This window comes from Callithrix jacchus, chromosome 15 (genome assembly GCF_049354715.1).
Source record: "Callithrix jacchus isolate 240 chromosome 15, calJac240_pri, whole genome shotgun sequence".
NCBI classification, from domain to species: Eukaryota; Metazoa; Chordata; class Mammalia; order Primates; family Cebidae; genus Callithrix; species Callithrix jacchus.
In genome coordinates this window covers 44,074,550-44,096,661 of record NC_133516.1, presented here as the reverse complement: position 1 = coordinate 44,096,661, position 22,112 = coordinate 44,074,550, and the positions used below count along the sequence as shown (strand labels likewise).

The 22,112-nt window shown below is 35.6% G+C and overlaps 1 protein-coding gene and 1 long non-coding RNA gene across 5 annotated transcripts in view; one reads left to right on the top strand and one right to left on the bottom strand.

Moving 5' to 3' along the window:
- Positions 1–22,112, top strand: part of LOC108588442 (uncharacterized) — an 88,294-nt gene that overhangs the window by 18,994 nt on the left and 47,188 nt on the right. Inside the window, exon 2 of the long non-coding RNA XR_008476751.2 lies at positions 11,888–11,966. This is a non-coding gene — a long non-coding RNA (uncharacterized LOC108588442). The remainder of the gene's footprint in view (positions 1–11,887; positions 11,967–22,112) is intronic.
- Positions 9,063–22,112, bottom strand: part of PTPRG (protein tyrosine phosphatase receptor type G) — a 766,801-nt gene continuing 753,751 nt past the window's right edge. For all 4 annotated transcript variants that reach the window (XM_002758499.6, XM_002758500.6, XM_008981938.6 and 1 more), the window contains 2 exons: positions 14,057–14,192; positions 9,063–13,510 (listed from right to left, as the gene is read on the bottom strand). In XM_002758499.6, the coding sequence (XP_002758545.3) occupies positions 13,364–13,510; positions 14,057–14,192 (283 nt within the window). In that variant the 3' untranslated portion in view covers positions 9,063–13,363. The remainder of the gene's footprint in view (positions 13,511–14,056; positions 14,193–22,112) is intronic.

The following is a 22,112-nucleotide window of genomic DNA, read 5'->3' as shown; positions in this document are numbered from 1 at the left end:
TTCAATATAGTGTTGGAAGTTCTAGCCAGAGCAATCAGGCAAGAAAAAGAAATAAAGGGTATTCACTTAGGAAAGGAGGAAGTCAAATTGTGTCTATTTGCAGACGACATGATTGTATATTTAGAAGACCCCATTGTCTCAGCCCAAAATCTCCTGAAACTGATAAGCAACTTCAGCAAGGTCTCAGGATATAAAATCAAAGTGCAAAAATCACAAGCATTCCTATATAACAATAACAGACTTAAGGAGAGCCAAATAAAGAATGAACTGCCATTCACAATGCTACAAAGAGAATAAAATACCTAGGAATACAACTAACAAAGGATGTAAAGGACCCTTTCAAGGAGAACTACAAACCACTGCTCAAGGAAATAAGAGAGAACACAAACAGATGGAGAAACATTCCATGCTAATGGTTAGGAAGAATCAATGTCATGAAAATGGCCAAGCTGCCCAAAGTAATTTATATATTCAACACTATCCCCATCAAGCTACCAATGATCTTCTTCACAGAACTGGAAAAAACCACCTTAAACTTCATGTGGAACCAAAAGAGAGCCTGCATAACCAAGTCAGTTCTAAGCAAGAAGAACAAAGCTGGAGGCATCACACTACCGGACTTCACACTATACTACAAGGCTACAGTAATCAAAACAGCATTGTACTGGTACCAAAACAGAGATATAGACCAATGGAACAGAACAAAAGCCTCGGAGGCAACACCACACATCTACAACCATCTGATCTTTGACAAACTTGACAAAATCAAGTAATAGGGAAAGGATTCCCTGTTTAATAAATGGTGTTGGGAAAACTGGCTAGCCATGTGCAGAAAGCAGAAACTGGACCGCTTCCTGACATCTTACACTAAAATTAACTCCAGATGGTGTAAAGACCTAACACCATAAAAACCCTAGAAGAAAACCTAGGCAAAACCATTTGAGATATAGGCATAAGCAAGGACTTCATGACTAAAACACCAAAAGCGTTGGCAACAAAAGCCAAAATAGACAAATGGGATCTAAGTAAACTCCAGAGCTTCTTCACAGCAAAAGAAACAGTCATTATAGTGAACCAGCAACCAACAGAATGGGAAAAAATTTTTGCAATCTACCCATCTGACAAAGGACTTATATCCAGAATCTACAAATAACTGAAACAGATTTATAAGAAAAAAACAAACCCATTCAAAAGTGGGTGAAGGATATGAGCAGACACTTTTCAAAAGAAGACACATATGAGGCCAACAAACATATGAAAACATGCTCATCATCATTGGTCATTAGAGAAATGCAAATCAAAACTACATTGAGATACCATCTCATGCCAGTTAGAATGATAAGAAATCTAGAGACAACAGATGCTGGAGAGGATGTGGAGAAATAGGAACACTTTTACATTGTTGTAAATTAGTTTAACCATTGTGGAAGACAGTGTGGTGATTCCTCAAGGACCTAGAAATCAAAATTCCATTTGACCCAGCAATCCCATTACTGGGTATATATACAAAGGATTATAAATTGTTCTATTATAAAGACATATGCACACGTCTGTTCATTGCAGCACTGTTTACAATAGCAAAGACTTGGAACTAACCCAGATGCCCATTGATGATAGACTGGACAGGGAAACTGTGGCACATATACACCATGGAATACTATGCAGCCATAAAAAACGATGAGTTCATGTCCTTTGTATGGACATGGATGAACCTGGAAACCATCATTCTCAGCAAACTGACACAAGAACAGAAAATAAAACACATGTTCTCACTCATAGGTGGGTGTTGAACAGTGAGAACACATGGACACAGGGAGGGGAGCATCACACACTGAGGTCTGTTGGTGGGGACTAGGGGAAGGACTGGGGGGGGTAGGGAGTTGGGGAGGGATAACATGAGGAGTAATGCCAGATATAGGTGATGGGGATGGAGGCAGCAAACTGCATTGCCATGTATGTACCTAAGCAACAATCCTGCATGTTCTTCATATGTACCCCGGAACCTAAAGTGCAATACACACACACATATAAAGTTACAGGTTAACGAGTCAGAAATAGTTTCAAGGAGAAGGTCATCATCTGAGCATTGAGTAGGAGTGAAGGGGAGAGCCTTTCAAGTGAGGGGTATGAGAGGTAAACAGCTCAGTGTAGGAATGAAACACTGTGTGAATCAATGAATAGATTGGGTTTCTCTAGAAAAGACTGAGTTGAAGAAAGGAGGAAATGCAAACCTGGATAAATGGTAGTAGTAAGGAGAGGAATGGTGATATCATTAAAGAACTATTGAATGCTCTAAGCAGGATTGACAAGATTAAATTAGTTGGTTTTTGAGGGAGATTAAGTGACAGAACTTTATATTTGCATTTAAAAAATGTTTTCCAAATACATCTGTTAAGCACATTGGCTTTTATCCCTTTTGCTGTATATCTCATGTGGCTTACACATAGCCTGTATGATGCAGACTTAACAACGTACTTTGATTTCTTCTGACTCTCTGCCAAAGTGTTTTTTTTAATTTTGAAGACACACTGGTTATTCTTTAATAGTGGCGTTAGTCTTGGCTTTTTTATTTGTTTTCCTGCTTGCATAATGTGGATGTGAATCTGAGTATAGGTTTCTGTCTTCATTTGAGCTTTATTAACAAAGAAACATAAGCATTCCTTCTGCCAATTTTAGCTCAGTACATAGGGATTTGGTGATTGCCTAAGCTTTTCTCTAAATAAATACCTGAATGGCAACTACTTAGGCTACCATTAAATCGTATTTGTGGAACATCACCTTGAGTGCAAAAACATACCTACTCAAGTATTGACTTTCATTTGGAAAATAAAAACGGTCTGTAAGAATATGGCTTTAAATAGAAAATATTTTTACCTGTTCACATAAATTATTTTGAAGAATAATCTATTTTACCTGTTCACATAAATTATTTTGAAGAATAATCTCCTATTCACTGGGTATAGAATTCTGAGTTGACAGAATTCAACACAAATATGCCGCTCTGTTGTCTTTGGCTTGCATAGTTTATGACAAGAAGTCCTCTATAGCTCTTATTTACTTTTAGATAATGTATTTTTTAAACTCTCTCTGGCTGCCTTCAAGATATTTTTGGTTTTGGTATTTACAATATGAAAATAATATGCTTAGGTCTGATTTTTTTGGGGTGTGTGTGAGAGGCCTGGTCATCCTGCTTGGTGTTCTCTAATCTGCTTGGATCTGTGGTTTGATGTCACGAATACAGGAAAACCTGAGCCTTAAGTATTTCCTCAAGTATTTCTTTTGCCTCTTTATCTCTTTCTTCTCCAGTTATACAATATGTATATCATTTGATATTATATTGCACAGTGTTTGGATTCTCTACACTGTTTTCATTCTTTTCCTCTCTGTATTTTATTTTGGGTTATACATATTGACGTGTTTCCATTGTAGTTTTATTTTGCATTTACTTAATGACTACATATATTGAGCATATATTTGTTACTCGCCAGCTGTGTATCTTTGATGAACTATCTGTTCAGCTATTTTGCCAGTGTTAAAAAATTGGATTGTTTCTTATTATTAAATGGCAGGAAACAAAGGGAAGTCAAGGAAGACAGCTAGATTTTTAGTTTGATTACCTGAGTAGATGTTACTACTGTTAGATGATAGAAGACTATGGGAAGAACAAGTTAGGGGAAGAATTCCAGTTGTGCTTTTATGTTAAGTTTGGGAGGCGGATTAGATATACAAATGGAGATGATAAATATTCAGCTGGATATAAATCCGGAGTACAGGACATAGATTAGGACAAGATAAATACTTTGGGAGTCATTGGCATATAGAAAGTACTTACTTCCTAGTTTCAGGATATATATATATAGTTGAAGGTATGATGTGGGAATTTATAGCATAAGACCTCCAGATCAGCAGTTTTGCTTCATGTTGGAATAAAATACACTGTCTTTCTAGCCTGCTTATACAATAATCACAAAGGGTGAGAAAAAGGATGCTGATTAATGCCTTTGAGAATAGAAAACCTAAGCCAAAAAGAAAGGCAAAACCCCAGCTCATGGGTTTATAGTTTTTCATAATGAAAACAAATACGTATGTTTGTTTATATATAATAAATAAAAACATGTAGATTGTTTATATAATATATAAACAGTATATATTATATATAATAGATATATATAACATATATTAGATGCATATATTTATTATATATTATATATTAATTATATCTCTATATAGTGTATATTTTTTATATATAATAGATAAAAACAAACAAATATAGATATTTGTTTTCACTATTAAAAAAACTATAAATCCATGAGTGTGGGTTTTTTTTTTTTTTTTTTTAATTTTTTATTGGATTATAGGTTTTGGGGTACTTGAGCAGAGCATGCAAGACAGTTGCGTAGGTACACACATGGCAGTGTGCTTTCTTTTCTTCTCCCCTTCACCCACATTTGGCTTTTCTCCCCAGGCTATCCCTCCCTACCTCCCCCTCCCACTGGCCCTCCCCTTTTATGGTCTAATAAATGACATTTAAAGGACACTATAGTTAATCCTATGGTGAATGAGATAGTTTATTTTGAAATGAATCATCAACTCCAAGCTCCGAATTTTCAAGTAAAAGATGTTCAAGTGTATATGTGCCACATTTTTCCAATATAGGTGGGTGATGAAAATGAGAACACATGGACACAGAAAGGGGAGTACTAAACACTGGGGTCTATTGGGGGGAAAATGGGAGGGCCAGTGGGAGGGGGAGGTGGGGAGGGATAGCCTGGGGAGAAATGCCAAATGTGGGTGAAGGGGAGAAGAAAAGCAAAGCACACTGCCATGTGTGTACCTACGCAACTGTCTTGCATGCTCTGCTCATGTACCCCAAAACCTATAATCCAATAAAAAATTAAAAAAAAAAAAAAAAAAGAAAGTACTTACTTCCATGGATTTGGTTGGAATTACCTGAGGACAGAGGCTATGAATGGAAGGAAAAAAGGGCTATTTTAACAGAAGCTTGGGGCATTCCAGTGTTTCAATGTAAATTCAATAATGGGGATTTCAAGTAGCAAATATTGAGCTATGGTAAAATCCCATCAAACTCTGAGTAATTTTCACTCTGCAAAGGCACCTAAGGGAGTTGCATTTTTTTCAGACCCTAGGGAGTTCTTAGCATGTCCTAACCAGTGAGATAAGAGAAACATTACAAGAAAATCTCAGAAAAGAACTGCTAACCGTGTTGGAATGTTCTAATACAAAATCCAGTTCACATATTCTTAAGCAATGTGTCTGAAGCAAAAGGTGTCTTAATAACAAATATGAATGATAAATTCTGTTTAAGTTTTAATAATTATTGTCCATCTTTCCTTGGAAAATGATGTTTCATATCTAATAATCTATTATAAGAGCCCATCTCATATAGCTATTTTTAAATGGTCATTTTGAAACATTGTCAGGATTCCTGAGTCTGGAAAATGTTAAATATGTTACTGTTTAAACACCAAGTGTTTTAACAAAACTATAACTTATTTAATGTAGTTTTTTTCTTCCTTCAGTCAATAGTGTTGACACAGGGAACAGATAACAGATATTTATATAGCACAATACTTTCACCATATAGATACTAAAACATGAAGTACTTCTAATTTATGGCCACTTCTTCACATTACAGTAACTAATGGCTAATGAGGTCAAGTAAGCGTAGGGTAAGGGTTGATGATGGTTATGATAATGACAGTGATCTACTGAAAGTAGCGAGAGATAAAGGAGATAAAAATTGGCTGAGAAGAAAAGAATGATGGTTGTTTGTATTGGCTTGTAGAATTTGGGGGCAGAGATAGAGCACTGATGCTAGTAAAGGAAAGAAGATTCACCTTTTTCATAGTATTGTGCAATACTCTGTGCTTGGCCTTTGACATTAAAAAATATATGAAGCCTTCTGTGGCACTTTTCTGAAATTGTGGAGCTTTTTTCTTTTTGGGGAAAAAAAAACCTTAGAAGACACGGAGTGGCTTAAACGGTTACAAGAGAAATATTCAAGCTTTGGGGCATCATGAATAATTATCCATTCCCTTCTTCTGCCACTCTTTTTTGGACAGTAGGATATATGTGTTGCTTTCACTACCTACCTTCATCCCCATTCACCTGTCTTGGATCTTATTTGACTTTGTTTTTTTTGTTTGTTTGTTTTTTTGAGATGGAGTCTTGCTCTGTCACCCAGGCTAGAGTGCCGTGGCAGGATCTTGGCTCACTGCAATGTCCTCCTCCCCAGTTCCAAGTGTCTCTTGCCTCAGCCTCCTGAGTAGCTGGGATTACAGGTGTGCACCACCATGCCTGACTAATTTTTGTATTTTTATTAGAAATGGAGTTTCACCATGTTGGCAAGGCTGGTCTCTTAACTCCTTACCTCAAGTGGTTGGCCCACCTTGGCCTCTCAAAGTGTTGGGATTACAGGTGTGAGCCACCACGCCTGGACTTTATTTGACTTTGTGAGCTTCCTTATTAGTGACGGAAATTTCTCAGTATTTCTGTTTAATTGGGCAGGCTTAGGTAGTTGACTCATTATTGACAAAAGGTCTGCCAAGCAGTTAGATAAAGCAGAATTATATGATTCTTAACATGGCTGATAGTGAGTACTTACTATCTACTATCCCAAGATCTTTGCATGCATCATCTCATTTATTCCTCAGAGCAGTCCCATGAGGTAAAACATTAGTTTCTGTATTTTACAGATGAAGAAAATGGAACTTAGGAAGGTGAAATAACTTGCCTTATAACACTGAAAGTGGCAGAACTGACTGGCACCCTTGGCTTTTTGAACCTGTAGTCTTCCTTGAACATTTCTTACTGTATGGAAAAATGTTTTCTGAGTTCTAGTACCTAATTTAATATAGAATAAACAGAATTTTGTCAGCATAGTATGTAATAGAGAGTGTCTGGGATTACAGGTTTTACTTGTTTGCTCACATCGGTGCACAATAGTCTTTTTTATTCTCTCCCTAAAAACCATCTCTACTCTAGTGCCAGCTAAATATTTTGGAATAAATTGAAGAACTAATTTTTTTAAGACTAAATTATCATCTTTGTCTCATCTGATTTGAAATGCCTCTGCCAACAACTTTACATTCTATATAGAGTATAACTAACATGTGGTCTGTAGTAGACATGCAGGAAATGCTTATGGAATGGATCCTAACATAGTGCTAAAGATGTCTCTGGTTCAGAATGTTCTCTGAAGCTTTGCAAGGCCCACTGGATATTGCCACAAAGCCTGCCTTTACACCCTGCAAGTGCAGGATGTGGGAAAGGGAAAGTAATTAGTTTATAGGCCAGTAACTACAAGTCAAATGATTTGAAATTACCACAAATTAGATGAAGTTAATTTCTTCTTTTCAACTTTTGAGCAATGTAATTGTTATAGTCAGATTAACTGTTGCTGTAATTATCCTTTTCTGCCAAACTTAACTTCATAATCACAAAAGCCAATTTTAACTTGCTAGTAACCAACTTCTGGTTATCATCTTCTAGTGCCTTTATGTGATTTTTTACTAACATAGGCAGAAATTTAAAGCCATCATCTTCAATCCTGTCTCTGAATCCAGGCATGGTCAGTAGTGATTTGTTTCTAAATCTTAAAGTTCCACAATTAGCAGTTTAAAAATAGAGTTTTGGACCAGTTGCTTTTTGTATTCTGGTTTCTTTCTGCCATTTGTAGTAGCATAAATGAAGCTTCCTCGTCTAGGGTTTTGTCCTGGGCAGTAAAAGCCATGGAGTAGAAAATTGATTTTTTAAAATGCTTTTGAATAGTCTTAACTGCTGCTTAATGGAATCATCTTGAGTGGACTTAGAGGCAGTGAGTGATGTGGGAACCCACTGTGTTGCGTGCTGATTGTCTAGGATTTTCATGATGCAAGACTTAGAGATACTTCTACTGCCACACTTGGTTGTTTTTACTAGACTGAGATGGAAGATAGTGTCAGAATTCTTATTGGATATCTCAGAGGCAATTGCTCACAGGATCCAGGCAAGTTAATTAAATGACTGATGATGAGTAGGCCTAAGGTGATAGGGAGCAATGTAGACTTTGGTGAACTGGAGAGTATATATTCCATCTAAATAGGACAACTACTGTTCATTTCCACCTTTTTATTGCCATGGGAGAGTGTGAGCCTGTTACACGAACACCCAAATTTTTTAAAGGAGCTTGAAACATGAATCTAAGTGCAAAAGTTTTGTTTGTTAAATATTGGTAACTAATACAAATTTTAAAATTATAAGCCAAATACAATGTATCTGTGGACTGAACACAATCTACCAGCCATCAATTTGTGAACCTCTGGTAAATCCTATGATATAGGGTAGTAGTTCCCCATGGGTGCAGTTTAAGGAAGACTAGGGTTATATCCTAAGAGATTCATTCTTTGGTGCTAGCATCTTTCTTCCACATACTCGTCACACATTTTTTCTTAAAATTCCTCATGTCTCAGCGAGAGTGAAGTATCAGCTCTTATCTCTATGGGAAGAAAAACTGGGGCTTTGGTAGGAAGAGTTGAGCACCTGATATGGCGTCACTAAAAGTTAAGACAGAATGGTAGACCAAAGCTGCCAAGTTTGGTACTTGTATACCTGTTTAGAAATGTCAAAATTCCTTGTTAAGTAGAAGCAATTGTACTGATCCTACACATAGAGGATCTACAGAAGTCTTGCCAGGATATATCCTTTATCCTACATAGTAAATATTAAGAGAGTTGTTACAAATCTAGTTAATATACTAGAGAAAATAGTAATTCTGTTTACAACTTAGCAGCAGAGTCACAAAGTGAATAAAGTTTGATTTCTTAGACAAGCAGATAAAACTGTCATTGTTTACTCTTTAAAGGAGAAAGAACATGCTAAATCAGCCCAGCAAAGACCCTTCTTTTTGGTTTGCTGCCTTTTTAAAGATGACTACCAATGTTCATTTTACTAACATGAAAACTTAGAGGGTTGCTGGGTATTCATGTGATCTGTTAAGGGAGACTGGTAACCTAATTTTATTCGATATAAACATTTTCATAGAAATGCTCAACACTGCTGAATACATCAAAAACCATACTTTATTTTATGTATAGCAATACAATTTACATATTAAATAACACTATAATAGAATGATTTGATACAGTTTAAACAGAAGGAAAAGGGAAAATTTTCAGGTTACAAAACCCCTCCCCCCGAACAAATAAAAAAAAAAAAAAAAAAAAAGCACACTTTTTCCAAATGGGTCAATGCAACAAATGTATTCGGTGACTATGTCTAATTCCTATTGCACAAATGGTCAATGGAATTAAAAAGAAAACCCAACTTTCACAATCACTGCCTCAAAGAAATAACACATGTTGGATTCTTTTGGAATGCAAAGATGGTTCTTGCTACTTCAATACACAGAAAGTTGAATTCACATTTCCACCACAAAAAGGAAAAAAAACTATGACGGAGTTGAAACTAGAAAAAAATTAGCTTTATATGAAAATATAAAATTCTATGATTATATACCATAGATACAAAGTTCCCAGAAGATGCTTACCCAAGCAACAAAATATTTACAGTTTTAATGATTTTTAGCTATTTCAAAATGAAGTGAAAGAAACATGAGTCAACATGAAGGCAGAATTCTTTAGAAACAATGGCTGCTTGCTAGTTTCAAATGTCCTAACAAAAAAGGAGTCACTACCCCAAATGTTGGAGAGTTGCGACATTTTATAAAATCGACTGTCTCCTTTTCTGGAGATGTTTATTTCTTAAAACTCAAGATATTTTTCTTGAAATTAATTATCCTCTGTAGAAAATGCTTCCCTTTGCAAATATTTAACAAAAATACTAAAAACAGTTTTAACAGCTAAGACAAAGTAGAGGCCAAATATCATTATTACAATTCTTTCCTATTTGTAGCATGCCTTCTTTCTAGAGATAAGTAAAGCCAGTATTGTATGTTAAATGGCAACTAAGGGAAAGCACGAAGGGTTAAGTGAAATTACAGCTGTTAAAAAAAAAAAGCAGGCATTTTCCCTTCATAAAAAATTCACTGGCACTATTTGAACATAAATTTTAGAACACAGGAGTTGAAAATGCATTTCCAGTATAACTGCTAAATTCTTAAGACAAACTACATTTTGATTATTCTTAAATTATGACGTTTGGGTTTTTAAAAAAAATTTTGCTTAGAATTAGTAATATGTATCTTTGGTAAACTGGTATCTATATTTTAATTTTAAATATAGTATATATGCATTTAAGAAAAATTCATAACAAGGCAGTTGTGCTGTGTCATTATAAGATAATTAAAATTATTTACTGATTTCAATATGTCACTCTGGGCTAAAAACTCCAACAGCCAGACCTTGAACACCATAACCTTTCTTTGACCTTCCTGGACTCTCCTACTTGAAATAGACTCCAACAGCTCTAAAGGCATAAAAATTAGGAAGACCCAATTAGCTAATGTTATGCTTTCTTAAAATCAGAATCTAACTTTTTTCATATTGAAGAAGATATCTTGGCTATCGGATGTAAGAAAGAGTTCTCCTGATGGCAATAGCATGTCTTTTCTTTGATGTCCAGCACAGTCATTTGGTCTAATCATTGCAATTCATTTTTATATGATGTGTGCATTTTGTTTACGTAGTGCTAAATTCATATTACACAGTTTATTTTATAAAGTAGCACACATTAATTTGCAATCGCTGTTTCCTTTCCCCTGAGTGCAAGTGTTAATCACCTTGTTATATACTTAAGCAATGTGCTTATGTCTCAAAGAAAACTCTGTCTTTGAAACTCTGCCTCTGGAAAGATGCAAGCTATGTATTTGCCAATAACATATGAATAATGATAGTGAGGATATGCTCTCTGTTGCATGGGTGAGGACCTACTAAATATAACTGTCCTCACTGAAATGTGTTTGGACCACTTTGGCAAGATGGGCAAGTAGCAATTGCTTATAATTCAGTGGGTCAGGATATGGAGACTTTGGTTCAAGCTCACTGGAGACACACAGATTGCTCACAGGGAACTTCTAAATATTTCTTTTATTGTTTCTATTTACTAGCTGTTTTATAATGATTCTGAAACCACTGTAAGAGATAGCCACAGAATTGCACTGGAGGGTACGCCTTTCCATGAATGAGTCTATAAATAGCACAGGAGGGAATACTTGCTATTTGTTTTTGAGCCAATGTTTACTTTTATTAAGAAAAAATTACTGAGAAAGGGACCGTGAACCCTAACTTGAAAATTACTTTTGAATGGCAAGCCCACTTTGCCATCTATTAAAAAGAGTTAACTCATGTCAATACTCTGTACAACTAAAATAACCCACTAAATTGACTAAGAAAAGTCTAGCTCATTCCTTTCCTGATTCTCCTCAGCATCTGGCAGTTGTAATGGACCTGCGTTCAAGCTCTTTATTTGTGTTAGGTAGAGCTTTCTGTGTTACCTCTGGTGGGAGCAGAGGGGCTGTAAAGTTGTCTGTCATTTAGCACATGCAACTGAGCATTCTCTCTTGAACATCTTTTCTCAAGACTAGTTTATACAGCTGTTGAAAAGCAGAGTATTCCAAGTTGTTGAATCTATGTATTGAAAAGATGAGATTAACCCTGTTAAGTTACGCAGTTCATGAAAACTCCACTGACCTAGACTTTCCATTCAAATTCTTTAACTTAGCCCATAGCCTCTTTCTCCTTAGCCATTCTGGTCCTCCAGCACCATTCTGACAAACATTATGAAAGATAACTCAAGATAAATAGAACCTCAGTGCTGATTATCATTAATGTTTAACGCCTACCCAGATGGCATGATAGCAGCCAGTGTGGACTTTGTGTTGAAGTTAATTGACATAAAAAAATAAACAAAACCCTATTCTTCTTAACAGGCCCAGTTCTGGTGGTGATTTCACTTTTGACAGAAGCTGTCCTTCAAAAGCAAACGTGCGATAGAAGAAACAGATCTCAGTAAGTAGCTTATTTTTCTGACAAACACTACTAAAATTTCTTATTAATGCTCCTAATTTTCTCATGTACTGCAGGGTGAATATGGCTCCAGAGGCTGCACCAAATAACTTCTTTGGGCTCTAATGATTATTGGTATCTTTTACTGATGTGTATCTGTTCTTGACACTAAACTACACAAAAGCATACAAAGCCATCTCCCTCTTTTAAAAACTTGAAAATATGGGTATCACCTTTAATTAAATATTTTAATTTTCTCTCTCCAGATCAGATTTATCTATGTGTGGGATTTAAATAGTCCCAAGACTTTTGCTAATATGGTATTTCCAATTTAATCTTAAGTAGAATAATGTATATAATTAAGAGATTTATTATAAAATATTTGGCAGAGAAGGAAAGAAAAGAATAGTAACTGTGTAGGTAGTTTTTATTAGATTGCTATATGAGTAATAGGGAATTTTTAAAGGACTAGTTTCAGAATTAAACACCTGCAAAACTTTTCATTCTTCTACCTACTGTGAGGTGTGGTATTATAAACCAGTAAGTATTAATGGAGAGTAACTAAAGGGTCTCACAACTGAGTTGTACCTAATATTTCCATCTCACTAGTGTCAAAGATAGCCCTGATTTTAGGATGTAGCTATTTTAGAGAGTCAAAATGGAAATAACACACATTGTCCACATAGCTACTGTGAAAGCTGTAATAGAGTTATCCTTTATTTTGACAGGTTTTTTAAAAACTGTGAATATAACTTTGTAACTAATAAGGGATGTTCACATGAAGCAGTTCTGAAGCCTTCTAACTTCTTAATGGATCTCTTAACCATCAAAAATGGAACTGTTTCAAGGCCATGACATTAACAGACCTTTTTAGCTCCCAGTAGCCTGCTAGTCTGTAAAAGAAAACAATGCTATCCACTCCATTAAAATACAGAAGGCATACAGTATTGAACAGTGCCTTAAAAAATAGGAGAGGAGGACTGAAGAAGAGTACAGCATTGCCTGCTAGTAGAATGCAACTGTTTTAGCAATAATAATTATAAAATCAATATTCACTGTCATAACAAAGACCTTCACTGTATTGAACTAAAAAAAAGTAGCATGTATGTTGTCATGGAATGTCACATCAGGGTTTGCTGTTGTATAAGATTATAGGCAGTAACACTGATCATATAGTGCAAACTAGGTAAAATTGCATGTCATTGTGTGAAATGAACAGAGGTGCAAATGCTCAGTAGGATACCATTAAGACATAAAATGGCAAAAAATAAATATCAAAACTTTCGTCAGTGTAAAAAAGTAACTGGGTTATTGTATAACCTAGAGTCTGGCAAAAAAGGCCTCAAAAAAGTTCTCAGTCTTCAGAAGTTTACAAATTAAGTGCCCTTTCAGGATTCCAGTCACACTAGAGACTCCATGCTCTCGGCAGGGTCTGATTCATCTGCAATTAGAACAGCACCATTTTTGTCCACTGTCATGGGACCATTTCCATTTTCTTTAGTGCTGACCAAGCTGAGCATTGCTTTATAGACGAACTGGTATTGTTCCTGAAAAACAAGAGGAAGACAGTTTGAGCCAAAGAACAGCTTAGTCATTTCATGTAAGGAGGAAATACCAACTAAAATGGTAAATGTGAAAAACGCACTAGAGAAACAGCAATAGCATAAATGTTATCTAAGAAACTTAAAAAAATGATTTTAATCCATTAGAATCAAGACCTATACCTTCTTCATGTCCTTTTGATCTCTGTTAGCTTGGAACCAATTCTCAATGTTGATAGTTCATCAAGATAACCAGAGAATACTGTCCTCTAAAGCAGGGCTTCTCAACCTGAGCACTACTGACATTTTGGGCTGGATAACTGTGTGGTGTTGAGGGCTGTCTTGTGCTCTGTAGTTTGCTTAGCAGCATCTCTAGCCTGTATCCTCTAGATGCCATCTATCTGCAGTTGTCACAAGCAAAAAAGTCTCCAGACATGGCCAAATGTCACCTGGGGGCCAAAATCACCCCCAGTTGAGAACTACTGCTCTAAACTCTGAGTCTTGAGTTTCAACTGATGTAGTACAGATTTTATACATAAGCAAACTACTTACAATGTCTGTGAATACTCCAGGCCTCATAAGATTGATCATTTTTGCAACCTGGAAAACATCCACAGCATTTTCATTCTCCAGTTGCTGGGACAGGGTGGTAAGGGCACATAACATTCCTGCTGAAACTGCTCCATATCTGGGGGAGGGAAAAAAAAAGATGTACAAAAGGACCAAATATATTGAAATGAAATTACTATCATGTATTGACAAAAAAGTCTTAGAAAGGTAGTAGACTGTTTCATCAGGCCAGGTTAGCAACTCCACTTTTCACTGTAAACTGTGATGGCAGATAGTTTCCACGTTAGTGATGAGAAAGATGGATTAAATGAATTGTTCAAGATGATGTTGCCAGTTAGTGGCAAAAATGAGACTGGAGTTCAGATGCCCTGTGCCCATTATTTTTTGAAAACCTATTAAATACCTCATTTCTGAATTCATTATTATGTAAAATTAAAATGTTACATGTTTTAACTCTTTAATACATATAAGACCAAAGTCCCCCTTGACCACCACTCCAACTTTAAAGGTCACCTCTCCAGAGGTAAAAATTGTTACACATGTTACACAGCCTTCAAGATTTAGGTATACCACTACATTTGAATTCAGCTCATTATTTCACCTGCTACATGCATACCATATTTACCTTATTGATGGACATTCAGCTTGTGTGAATTTGTGCACTTTAGCATACGTACTGAGTAGAAGGGCTAGGGTCACAGGTATGCCCATTTTTAGTTTTAAAGATACTGCTGTATTTCTTTTCCCAAGTAGTTGTTACCTGTTCATACTACTCCCGGAATGAGAATACTTGCCTCTCCTCATCATTTTAGACATTAGACACTTTTGCCAATCTGATGAATGGAAGACTATCTTTCCAGACTTTTAATGTACATTTCCTTGATTACCAGGGAGGCTGAATATCTTTTTATGAATATTGACCACCTATATTTGCTCTTCTGAAATTGCCTAATTAACGCTTTTCTACTATGTTTGCCTCTTTCAAATTGATTTATATAGGAGTTATTTTTATTGTGTCTGTAGTTCTTGTAGTTCTTTTTTTCCCCAATCTTTTTCTCTTAACATTGTTTGTGGTCATTTTGTTATATGAAAGTATAGTTTACATGTAATCAAGTTGATAAATATTTGATTTTTGGCTTTTTAAAAATCTTGTTTGAGAATGCTTTCTCTAACCTTGTATTTTAAAGATATTCTCCTACATCTTCTAATTTTACTTTTTACCATTTAATTGTTTAATTCATCTGACTCTTATGCTAGCTTTGGGGTAAGGAAGGGGTCTGATTATAGTTATTTTTCCATTGGTTAACCAGTTGTCCCAACATTTCTTACTTTACAGTATGATCTTTTCTCATTGCCATCAGATTTCTTTTTATCCTATACTAAATTCTTACGTGTGAGCCTATTTCTGAACTCTATTTTGACCCTTTATTCTGTTTGTCTATTTTTTGGTACCTCCCCACGTGTATCTCAATTCCTTCATAAGTCTTGATATGTGATAAAGCAAGTTTCTTTAATAGTCTTGGCTGTCTCTACATTTACTTCATATTGTTTTTAGTGATTCAAACATAAAATTTTCATTTTTTACTTGTATACTCATGTCCAAATACTGCTAACCTTCTACTCCACTCCATCTTGTTTCATAATGATTTTGAAACCAGATTGTTAAGGAACACATTTTTGTTGGGATTTTGATTAGGTTGCATTGATGGATCTGAGGAAATTACCATCTTTTCAGTCTTGAGTTTTTCTGTTCATGAACATGGTATCTTTTCTCCATTTCAGACCTTTCATAGCTTTTAACTAGGTTTTATAGTTTTCTTCATAGTCTTTGCCAATTTCATTTTTGGTTAATTTTTAGGTACTTTAGAGTTTGTTACTCCTATTAATGGCCTCCTTTTGTGACAAGATTTTCTGTTTAATTTCACTTCATGCATAGGAAAGTTAATGATTTTCACATGGTGAAATCCCCAGTCACACAGAAGAACCCTGCTTAAGTTTTAATAGTTTGTGGATTCTCCTAAGTAGTTGACCACATCTTTATCTGCCAATAATGTGAATTGTCCCTCTTTTCAACTTTTATGCTTCTTCTATCTTCTGCTTTTTTTTAATGGGGTTTTTTTTTTTTTTTTAAGTTGTACTTTAAGTTCTGGGGTACATATGTAGATTGTGCAGGATTGTTACATAGGTATACACATGCCATGGTGGTTTGCTGCATCTATCCCCCTGTCATCTACATTAGGTGTTTCTCCTAATGATATCCCTCCCCTAGCTCTCCCACCCCGCAACAGGCCCCAGTGTGTGATGATCCCCTCCCTGTGTCCATGTGTTCTCATTGTTCAATACCCACTTATGAGTGAGAATATGCAGTGTTGCATTTTCTGTTCTTTTGTCAGTTTGCTGAGAATGACGGTTTCCAGCTTCATCCATGTCCCTGCAAAGGACATGAACTCATCCTTTTTTATGGCTGCAGAGTATTCCATGGTGTGTATGTGCCACATTGTCTTTATCCAGTCTGTCATTCTCCTTTTACTTTGTTGGCTAGAACCTACATAGGCTTATGTACTAGCACTGAGAGCAAGTATCACGTGTCTTAAATGGCCAAGCTTCTAAGTTTTTAAATATTAAGTTAAAATATTTGCTAATATGCATCTGGTAAATAACAGTTATAAAGGTAAAGAGGATGCTTTCTATTTTTACTCTGCTAAGTGTTGTTATTTTGTGGGGAAGGTCATGAATGGGTGTCATTTTATTGCATGCTTTTCAGTGTCTACTGATTTTTTTTTTTGAAATGTCTCTAAAAATGTCCTGAATTTACTGATAAACTTTTGGTAATATATCAAAAGCTTAACACCAGCTCTACATTACCAGGGTAAGTGTTTCAGGATATGTAATTCTTTCAATATAACATACTAGGTTTTATTAGACAGCACTTTATTGACGTTTTTTGTATCGATGTTCAAATAAGTAAGCTTGGCCTATACTTTTCCATTCTGGTGCTAAGCTTTGTTTGTTTAAATCAATGTTGCATTAATCTTCTGTATACGATTGTTCAAAATGCAGCCTTGGTCAGGACCTAACAGGTGGAAAACTCATTCTTTTATTCAGTTCTTACTGATCACTAATGTATGTTGTGCTTTATGTGCCAGTTTCTCTTCTAGGTATTTACATGTACTGACTTAATCCTCACAGTAACCCTATGGTATGGGTACTGGTATGATCTCCATTTGAGGTTGAATAAGTATGGCACATTCAGGTGAAGTAACTGGCCAAAATTGCACAGTGAGATTGGAGCTTAAAATTGAGCTGATACATGTAAATGGCTCAGAACAGAGACTGGCACACACCACATACCATGTGTTCACTAAATGTTATTTTACTATGCTTATTTCTAGGCTTAACATTTATTAGTATAGAGTTACAAAGTCTTAAATGCTTATTTCTTTTAAAATATCTATTATTTTTAGCTTTTTATTATAGAAAATGTTAGACACCAATGTGTAATAAATAGTACAGTAACCTTCATGTAGTCATCATTCAGTTATAATGTTCAACAGCTCATGGCCATTCTTCTTTCATTTCTTTTTCTTCCTCAATATAGTTTTAAGCAAATCTCAGGTATTTGTCATAATTTATTATAAAACTCTAAAAGATAAGCACTTAAAAAACATGCTAACGATCACACCTAAGCAAATTAACAACTCTCGGATTCTTTCTTTTTTTTGAGACAGTCTCATCCTATTGCCCAGGTTGGGGTGCAATGGAGTGATCTCGGTTCACTGGAACCTTTACCTCCTGGGTTCAAACGATTCTCCTACCTCAGCCTCTTGAGTAGCTAGGATTGCAGGCGCCCGCCACCATGCCCAGATAATTGTTGTATTTTTAGTAGCGATGGGGTTTCACCATGTTGGCCAGGCTGGTCTCGAACTCCTGACCTTGTGATCTGCTCGCCTCGGCCTCCCAAAGTGCTGGGATTATAGGCGTGAGCCACTGTGCCAGGCCAACTCTTGAATGTTTTTAATGTAGCTACAGATAAACGGTAGACTTTTTTCCTTCATCATATTTCCAAAACTGTATCTTTTATTAGACTATCTATTGCTTAAATTTTACTATCGCCTTCCAGCCCCCGTTTTCATTACTATTTGCTTGTAATTCCTTGCACTTTTTGTTGATTTATCTGGTGCATTTTTTTGGCTTGAGTTGAATGCTTAGTCTGTTTAACTTTTCAAATATGTATAGTTTACACAGGCTGTATATTTTTTTCCTCTAAGTACAGTTTTGCTCCATTCCACCAGTTTTGAAATGCAGTGCCTTCATCATCATTTTTAAGTATTTTGCAATGTCTATTTTGGTTACATCTTCAATCCATGAATTATTTATAAGCAATCCTAGATGTAAGGATTTCAGTTTCTAGGTATAAGGATTTGGGATCTTATTTCACTGTTGGCTTCTAATATAAGTGGGTTGTAATCAATGAATGTGGCCTTGTATCTGTTTTGGGGGAATGTATGTAGATAAACCATTTGTGTTTAAAGAGAATCTAAGTCTCTCTATACAGTCTTTCTTGGGTGCAAACTTCTCTATATCACTATTAAATCAGGCTTGTTAATTGTGGCATTCAAATCTTCTCTCTGCTGCTGATCAGATGTATTCTGCTCACTCAGTTTACAAACTTAATACTTGATTCTGTTTTTAGAAAACCTCAGCTGTTATTTCTTCCTCTTTAACCTGTGTTTTATTGCCCCATGGATCACTTCTTAGACGTATGTTAGGTCTTCTGTATCTGGCTTCCATATTTTAGTTTTAAGTTTTTAGTTTCATGAGTTAATATATTTTTTCATTCTTAGGCCTAATTTATTCCTGTTTAATAATAAATGTTCTTGATTCATTTCATGAAATCTTCCTTTAGACCTCTGAGCACATATTTTAATACCCTACTATGATTGTTCCATTAACTGTGATTTATTGTGGTTTTTAGTTCTTGTTCAGCATGTTATCTTTCCTCAGATTCTAAATTGTACTGAGTTGACCTCATTTTAGCATAGTATTAAAAAAAAATTTGTACTGATTTTGATCAGAAGGGGAAGAATTTAACATTTGTTTAATCTGTACTAGTGAAATGCTTACACTTAAGATCTCCCCTTTTTCTTAGCTTTTTCACAGCTGTCTGTGGCCAGTCAGACAGAAAAGTCAGATAACATTTATCTTTGTTACACAGCATGCACTCCATGTGGGATTACTCTCCCCTTTCCTGTATTTAGCCATACTTAAATAAGCAGTTAAAGTAAAAAGTACCTATACAATATGGCCGCAATATGACAAGAATCTAGATCAATCAAGGCACAGATACTTTTAAATATCTTCTGCATACCAAAGGTGATGACAGAATAAAAACAACAAAAAAGGTCATTCTCTTTCAGAAGTTTAGGAATTAAGTGGGATTAAAGGATGTTCATTGAGTTTCATGAATCTGCATTTAAAACGACAGGGACTTGGTGCAAAAGTGATACAAGTAATCTATAACCTAGATAAAATGAGAGTAGTATATAAATTCACTGGCTTTGATATTTTGTTTGCCACTTCCTCTAAGGGCTCCATTATAAGTAATGGTTATTTAAGTAGTGGTGTTAAGGAAAAAACCTGATTTTTTTCATCTTTCCCTGCCTTTACTTCAAAGACATTACAAAAGAAAGTACTTTAAGTTCCTGATGTACAGTAATGTTAGATGCTCTGTCTATATTCATTTTAAAACACATTGTGGTTGCCTGAATAGTCAGTATACTAACTGTGGGCATTTAACCGTTTTTCTCTATTTCATATATTTACTTTTAATTGTTGTAGCTTTTAAGATGTAAAAAAAAATTATATCCAAGATTATAATCTTGAGTTATAACCCTGACACTGTGAAGAAATGTGGCTTCCCTTTGAAATCAGTAGGGCAGAAAGGAAAACAAAGAATTGAAGCTTGAAGAAGGGTCAGTCTTGTGGAAGAATGGCAACACGAACGCCTTCTATAAGGCTCACAGAAAAAGGAAAATACTGGGCTTAGTTATGATTTGTGGGTGTCTTTGCCGCCTCTGGTATAGATATAGCCTTTGTTATACTATAGTTCATATACTTTTTGTGTCTCTTACAGAGTATCTCAACAGTTTTCAGACTCTTTGATCTCAGGGTCAAATTAAAACAAAAAAGTATTGAGGACCTCCAAAGAGATTATTTAGGCTGTATATGTCAATATTTACTATCTATCTTAGAAATTAAAACTGAGAAAATATTAGCTCTGAAAGTGATGTTATCACAAGTCATGTACCTCTGGAAAACTTTCATTTACTGTCCACTCATGACAGAATGGGTGTGAATAAGGTAGATAAGTATTTTTATATTATTATGCTATCCAAAGGGTGATAGATGTATCTCCAGAGTGAGTAATTAAATATTTATTTGCACAGAAAAGTCTTCTTCAGTCTATGAGTAAATGGAGTAATTTGGGTGAGGTCTGATCTACAGCTGTCTTATAAGACTTTGTGAGAACCATGCTTATGTTCTAAACTTCTTCTGTGGGAACACATGCTATTTTTAAAATTTGACAGTAATGATGCAGATCAGCCTCTGAGCAGAATAATCTTGAACAGATGACTATAGAATGCTGAGAATGAAGCAGTTTGTCTTTAAGCTGTGCCTGTCCTCAAATAGAAGCAGTTTACTTTTTGGTTTAATTTTATTCTTAGCTCACTTATCTAGAAATGTCATCCACTTGAGACATACCTGAGAACCCCCTGCTGCCACCCCTGAAAGCAGGTGTTAAAAAGATCTCTATGAAGATAAAATAGACGTCATGGTGTTTCCACACTAAAGGTTCAACTCTTTTCCTCACATACCACATGCATGCAGGCCTTTTCTCTAAGCCTGTTCACTCCTGCTTTTGACAGAGCTTAAAATGACTTTGAAAAGAAAAATTTAAGCAGCCAAAATGACTTTGAACAATAAATGAGACAAAGAGTAAGGCTTCCTGAGGACATTTTCTATAGGGGTACATATGCTTAATAGTTTGTAAGTCATCACAATTTAAAACACATACCCATTCATGCAAATACCTACCCAACACCCACTCTGTCCCAGGAATTAGCTTTCACTCTATGGAGACTGAGATGAATGAATTACCATTGCTGGCCTCAGCAAAGTGAAAGCGATAGTCATGTACACAATTATGGTTTGACATTATAAGCAGGAATGACATTTAGCTGGTATGCACTGGTAAGGATGTGATGTTAATGATTTTGCTTAGCACCTCTGGGATGAGTTAGAGATTGTCTGAGAGAGTGACTTTTGAACTGTGTGTTGAGTGAAAAGGTATGTAGTGGAGAGCATTTGCAGGGGCAAGGTGGTATGCAGGAGGTAGTACTTCAGTGGCAGATTGAGATGAAGCTGAAAAAGTAAACTTACACCAGATTGTAAAATATTTTTGAAAAGTCTATTGAAGGAGTGGATAGCATGAACCAGACTTGGTGGCCAGTTAGACGTGGATGTGAGGGAGACTCGAGAAGAACTCTGATATGTTTGAGGTTTGTACAACTAAGTTGATTAGGGGCAGGCAGGGAAGATGAGTTTGGTTGTAGCTATACTGAATTTGAGGTGTTTATAGTCTCTCAGGAAGTGATATTTAGAGGTACAAAAAAGTAGGTAAGATGGAAAAGGAACTGGTATTGAGAGTATTACACTAGAGCTAGCAACTTTAAAAATTTTTAAGTTGCTCTTCAGTAATGTGGAAAAGTAATTTCAATAGAATTAAGTTATCTCCACAGATAGTAGATAAATGAATTAATACATTTCTACTGGTGGCTTTTAAGGCAGCTCACCTATATGATATTTGCAGATCTACCAGTTTAGGATTAATTTGCTCTTTCTGTATATAAGCGTAAGAATGAGCTACATCTGATTACTTTCTGAGGTAGTATATATTCAGCATGTGGCATAAAAATCGCTGAATAAGAAAAATATACTCAAAAGTCGAATATACGTAAGTGAATTGAACACTTCTGTT